At 47.9% G+C, this 6,805-nt stretch overlaps 1 protein-coding gene across 1 annotated transcript in view; it reads right to left on the bottom strand.

The window, feature by feature from the left end:
* The window catches only part of xpnpep2 (X-prolyl aminopeptidase (aminopeptidase P) 2, membrane-bound), a gene marked incomplete at both ends in the record, with an annotated part of 23,324 nt that extends 16,940 nt beyond the window's left edge, over positions 1-6,384 (bottom strand). Inside the window, 2 exons of the mRNA XM_080526903.1 lie at positions 4,711-4,834; positions 6,268-6,384. Of these exons, the coding sequence (XP_080383029.1) occupies positions 4,711-4,834; positions 6,268-6,384 (241 nt within the window). The remainder of the gene's footprint in view (positions 1-4,710; positions 4,835-6,267) is intronic.
* Positions 6,385-6,805: the final 421 nt, after the last annotated feature.

Here is a 6,805-nt window from a genome sequence, read left to right as displayed (position 1 = left end):
ATCACATGTAATCAGTTATACTTGTGTAAAGACCATACACCCTCATGAATATTTCCACCCTTAAACAGACTGTACTGTACATGGTGTTGGAAACCAAATCCATCAGTGGGTATTTGGTGCAGGTTGGTGGGGTGTGTGTGTGTGTGTGTGTGTGGGGGGGGGGGGGGGGCGTGTCTGTGAGAGGTTTAGCTATTAAGAATTTATGGCTTAAAGTGTTGCATTTGGTAATACCAGGGGGCAGAGAACACACGCAGTCTTCCAGGGCAACCAAAAATAACCTCAAGGAACCAAAAGGAGTCTGGAACAACAGAGGGATGTATTCCGAATTCTAGTGAAATACCTATAACGCCACGACACGTCTGCTACTGTGGCTGTTGACATGATGTGGTGACAGGCAGTAGGCTTGTCGGCCATGACCAGAACAGCTGAGTAGGAAAATACTACCTCTACCTCCTCTTCTTGAGAACTCCCTTTCCAGTAGTTTTCCTTTACTCAATGTTGAGCCACACACCTGTCAGGTGATGCTCTGCTGTCCAAGAACCTAACTGCCTCTCTGGCACAAACAACCTCACTCCCTCTATGGCCTCCACTGAGCTGACTCCCTCACCAGCCCAGTCAAGGACGATGGTGTCCTCTCACCAGGCAGAGTGGCTGGGTTTACAAGCGGGGGCGAGTGGGGCGCTGGCATGGATGGCAGTAGTATCGGGAGATAACACTGTACTCTCGGTGTGCGGTGACAGTTTCTCACTCCACTACCCCGGTGCTGTGGACACTCTCTTGGCAGACTCGCCAGTCACCCCCCTGCTTTCCCAGGGTGGTACATTCCTAACCACTGAGGGAATAACTGCACTTGTTTCACTAAGGGGGGTCAGAGCGTGTCGGTGCTAAGGAGGAGAAGAGGAGATGATTTACGGTGGCAGGCTTCAACCACGACACTGTTTCTTGTTCAGAGAATAATATTGCTCATAATATTTGGTGTCTGTAAGCAAACAGGGACAGAGAGGTGTATGTGTGGTGTGTATTTACAGTATAAAGACTCTCTGACAGGCTAGTTTTCATTGGCCGAAATACAAGATTTCCTTTCTGAGGTCCATTTCAAAGGGAAAATCGGTCTTTCCAGCTGAACGTCAGCCATTTTGGCACTGACCACTTCACTTGTTTGTTATCATTCATTCATTAACATCTGTAGTTACCAGTGAGCTCCCATTCATAACATGATATTTGTTTCTGACATCTAAATTAAGCGTGAAATGTAAACGCTTCACTACAGTAGTTTAAATAACACTCCAGCACGTCAGGCCAAAGAGGAGGCAAGTCAGTTCAGCCATCAGATGGAGGCGGAAATTAATTTATCCTTAAAGGACGTCCTTGGAAGTGGCATTGTTTTATTTCGCAATGCAGGCGTGGGTGGGAAAACAAAAGCCTCCTCTAGTTGACGTTTGGGGAGGCGATCACTGCTCCATAAATAGCCAAAAGCCAAAACCAGGGCGGTTTTTCAAAAACAATGCACCACCACACACTGGACTCCATCAGACTTCCCGGAGTCGATATTCTGAGCCTTTTTAATGACGTCCGGCAGCGAGAAAATAGCGGTGAAGTCAGACGAGAGCCCCGATGCGCCGCAGGAGGATATTGACTTTGGCGACCTGAAGGAAAACATCCAAACAAGCAGGCGAGCGCTTCAGTAAACAGGAACATACGGGGAGGAAGGCACAGGTTCAAGAGCCTGCTGCTTTCAGGGACAGGGGACACACTCCGTCTCCTGCTGTGTTGTTTCCTATGGACAGACTCCGCTTCCTCACTTTGGGGCATCCTGTGTGTGTGTATCTGTGTATCTGTGTGTGTGTGTGTGTGTGTGTGTGTGTGTGTGTGTGTGTGTGTGTATGTGCGTGTGCGTGTGTACGTGTTTGTAATTGTGTGCATGTCTTATGTCAATCTGTGTGTGTGTGTGTGTGTGTGTGTGTGTGTGTGTGTGTGTGTGTGTGTGTCTGTGTGTGTCTGTGTGTGTCTGTGTGTGTGTGCGTGTTTGTAATTGTGTGCATGTCTTATGTCAATCTGTGTGTGCGTGTGTGTTCGGTTGTTTATCTCTGTCTGTGTTTGTTGCCTATTATAGGTGCTCTTAATTTCAATGTTTTTTCCACTTTAATTGTATAGGATGTTACTCATCGTTTAGGAATTCCGTTGCACTCCCTGACCTCTGTCAACAGCCAACGGTTCAAACACACGTGTTCCCTGAGCCGGACATTATGTAGCGCTGCTCAGACGGCCAACTGGACTCTTGACTTGATTACGGCTGGACATTTTTAAATTCCCCCTTCTTTTCCGCAAATCCCTAATCTTGGATAAGTGCTTGATTTATCAATAGGCAGAATGTGTTTGGAGGAAATGAGAGGAAATTAAAATGAGCAAGAGCGAAATTGACATTTCTTTACGGAAACTTGAGTTAAATGAGACAAACAACATGCAGAGCACATGTGAAACATCCAGACAGTGGAGTTTCATCTTGTTAGCCGCGCCACGCAATGGAAATGATAAGGACCTATCAAAGAGCTTAGCTTAGGTTCCTGCTACTCGGCAACTCCTCATGTCTACTCATTCTGGAGCTCATAATAGGCTTGAGAAGGGATTTACATGCTGCCCAACCTGACCCTGTGACCCCGGAGAATAAGGCTCCTGAGCCCCCAGCTAACAGACGGCAGATGAAGAAAAGGCGCCCACTGCTCAAACTGCAGAGGGATTCTTTCTTCTTCTTCTTCTTCTTCTCTTGAATCCGTTTGACACTTGTCAAGTGGCCGGCTCTGACCCTGACACAACGGGAGGACTGGGAGTCATGGCAGCCAGTCAACTTGCCCCATTGTGAGCTCTGGTCGGAGGTTAAGCTCAGCTTCTGCAGACAAACGGAGCGGAGAAAGGGAAAGGGTCGTCTCACAGTGAGCTACGTGCCGATGAGCGGGTTGCTTCTCCATGCAGACAGGAGTGCATGTTCAGTATGGCAAGCAGAGGCCGACTTAAGGAGGAGAATAGCAACTAGTAGAAGATCTGTCTTTACTCTCTGAAGATTATTACCATTCCTCTCTATGGTAGCTGTCCAAATACATACCGTCACAGAGCTTGTTAAGAGAGGAGTAGGGAGAGAGATCATCAACACTTCAAGAGTGGTAATTACAGTACCGAGAGTGTGGAGGCAATCATCAAATATGTGAGCGGGATATGCAATATCCCTCTGTAGGGGTAGAAAACAGCAAACCAGGGTTCACACATTCGTGCCTTGAATCCCGAACGCTCGACTTTATGTGCAACGAAGACACATTGTACTATAAGAAGCGTGCCTTTTTACGTTGCTTTAATTTGGACAGGCTCTTGACAAAACAACTACAGTCGTATGACGGATCTAATTCACATGCACCTCACTCCCATCTGCTCAGAGTTAGAGCCCTGAAAGGCAATATCATGACAGGGCAGCGATGGCGATTTCACCTTCCCTTTGGGAGGGGAGAAACAAAAGCCTTTGGCCGTGAGACCCCTGCTGATGCAACCCTGTCATATGCAGCCAGGGCTTTTATGGGTGTCCATAGTGACCAGTGGAAAAATGGAGGCAGAGTAGTCGGCACGCACACACACACACTGCCCTCCACATGTCCCACAGTCTGCCAGTTAGCCCTGACCCTTCCTTCCTTTCACTTCTCTGGTGACAAGCGCTATTTATAGCTCATGAAAGCCCCCGCACCCCTTATTCACGGGCTCTCCCGTTTCACTGGCCCCGCATGTAACATTTAAAGAGATATTAAAATCTCCTTAAACGTTAAAATAAAATGAAAAAGCCACCATGTCCGTGCTTATATCTAGCCATCCTCAAGACGTTCTCGTATCTGATCACGTTCTCTGCCAATTCTCGACATTCGGCGATCATAGCGTGAAATAGTACCCTAAGGAAACGATTGGCCCATTGCGTTATGTCTTTTAATATTGAAACCTCATTCCAGTACAATGTGTACTGGGTTCACATTTGAAACGCGACATCCATATCCGTGACCATAGAACACGCAGGGTTAGAGTAAACTATCACGCAAACGCTGGATGGAGAGATTACTGTATAGTCCAGTAATGTTCCAGTGTGTTTCTTGGAGAGCCAGAGGAATGCTGATTAAAGTCAATTTGAACCCTTTAAATTTCATGGCATGTTGGATAGACAGACAGGCAGCACACTCCAGCCGTCACGCTAATGCTAAGCTAATCACCCTGGGGTTTGGGAATGTTTACCGCAGCACGAAGTCTCTCGAGTGTATTTGGCTGCTTCAATCATCAGGCCCAAAGCCACTTGACCCAAAACATTTCCCTCTCCCTTCTCTCTCGTTGAAACTTGAAAATTATCAAACCAGATGACCGGTCAAGAGAAGCTCTCGGAAGACCCGTGACCCTCTCCCCTTGACCTCATGTTGATTCATTATCTCAACCTGAAGTCTCTAAAAGTAAAGTTAAATAAGCAAAAGCCTTGGTTAAACAAAAGCATAGCGCTCATAAATCTCCCAGAATCCCCCCCCAGAGAACCCTCAGGCCGGTGCTTTCAGGGCCCGGCACCGTTGGGTGCCGTGTTGGTTCAGAGCCGCAGAGGAAAGGGAAAGGCAGGACACGGTGAAACAGCAGGGAATCTAAACACCCACTGCGGGGCGGCCCGGCCGTCATGGAGAATTTCCTGATTGTACATCTAACCTTTCAGCACCTCCGCCGACGGCCCGCGGCGATTAACACTGTGCTGCCCAGAGAGGGCGAGCTGGCCCTTGGGTAGGACACGGCTCACTGCCGGAGGCTGCAACACGGTGCTGTGACTGGGGACCTACATTACAGTCATTCGAGCATGTGGAGAGAAAAAAGGGGATGTTTGTGGAGGAAGGTAAAAGATTGGCAGAAGCAGGAAGTAGGTCGTGGTGATTCGGGCGAGAAAGGCAATGATAAACTGCTTGGTACTCTGAATGACCCATGAACTTTGGGTTGAATCGCTATGCTTAGTCAGGAGACAAGTTGCTTTCTGTGGATTAGGAGGAGCCGTCTCAAGGGCACCATTGTCGAGGCATTTACACACATGGCATAGAGCATTAACAGTGCTGTCAGAGTGATCATAAGAGAGGCACATAAGCCGTCTAAGTCCAACAGGTCCTGAATATCCCGGTGTTCAACAAGAGCTATGATAGTCCATTTAAAGACCTGGTAGTGTTTCTCAATCCAGGGCCATGGAGGATTGCACTTACATAGGCAATGTGTCTGGCGTGTGCGTCACAAAGGATAACCCCACTGGCAGATTTATGGTAATGCACTCGTTCTGTTAGCACTCTATCACAACAAACCTTTTGTCTGATACCTCACCTGCTTTCATATGAGTACCAGTCAACGGGTTACGTTCGTAAATACGCTCTGAGAGCGCCGGAGCGCACCCAGGGTGCTCTCTGACCGTTCGGAAATGAACTGATTTCAGTTGAAACCAGAGCAGATTTCCCGAACGTATTTATGAAGCCTATGTTAGATGTTTTTTTTGCGTGTAGCTCAGGTCCAGTGGGATAAGAGAAGAGAAGAAACAATGAAAATCAGATACGGACGATTTAATAGGTAGATTAAACACTGTAGGCAGGCAGGCTGTGATGTGGGTGTTAGTATGTGTGCCATAGAACATCAAAGGTATATACAGGTGGGCATGCCTTGGCACTCCCCACCACAGATGTCTACTCACATCTGACAGTGCCAAGACAGGGTGGCTCACTGCTTTGCTGGTGACAGCTAGAGACTCTAACGAACTTGATTCATTATGGTGTTTGACTCTTTCTCAGTAGCCAATTACAGCTGCCAGCTTGAGGGACCTTTCCCCCCTTACCCCAGGCATGCCTATCTATCCATCTGCCAGGGCATTAAACCCTTTCCCCGCCCCATACACAAGTGCCAATCTAAACGCCTGTGCGCTCAGTGACATTATCGGTTACAGTAGTGTGCTGTATGATCGCTGCCAGCTACAGACCTTAGATCAAAGCGTTTGGCCGTGGGAACTTTACCCTCTCCTTCTCCATTGGAAATCATTACCACCTACATTAATATGTTAACCAACGAGTGTAAAGTCTCACACTTTTTTTGACCTCTAACCCTAAATGCCAGTCAAAACACAGGGAAAAAACACCAAAACAATGGGAGCAGGAGTGTATATGAAGTCTACAGGTGCTCAATATCAATGATGAAGCATCTAAAAACTATTCCCATAAAACAATGGCTGCATTCTTGGCTGACCGGGCGGATGTGCAACGGCAACGGAGCCAGGTTGACATTCTTTAGCGTTTCCTCGACGCACGCTGCGTTACCTTGAGGCGGCTCCTGTGCGGCCCGCATATCTTCCAGGCGACACATCCTTTTGCGGCCGTCATGCAGGGACTCCGAACGGCCATGGCAGCAGGTGTGAGGGACAAGGCGGACTTTCCAAGGATGTCAGGTCGACGGAAGACTCATTAATGTCCTTCCCTTAGCGCCGCAGACAAAGGGCCTGGAATGCAGGAGGACGTCTGCCGACACGCCGCAGATGGAGCAGATAGACCCCTTTGAATAGGATCCTGAACCATACACTGGGGGGGGCTTTTTCGGTCACTTTAGGTAAACAGTGGAAAACACTTTTTGTGTTTTTATATATAGAAGTCGTCTTGAGGGATTCCAAGGGCTAGACTCACTTGAGCAACCTTGGTGAAAATATAACTGTGGTGTGGTCACAACATGTTGGTATGGTAGAATTGTTAGTCGTTTAGTCAGGGAATTCCAAGGGAATGGATGGATTTGG

Source organism: Nansenia antarctica (assembly GCF_963989245.1).
Source record: "Nansenia antarctica genome assembly, chromosome: 3".
Lineage (NCBI taxonomy): Eukaryota > Metazoa > Chordata > Actinopteri > Argentiniformes > Microstomatidae > Nansenia > Nansenia antarctica.
The sequence above is the reverse complement of the archived record's forward strand: the minus strand, read 5'-3'. Positions and strand labels throughout refer to the sequence as shown.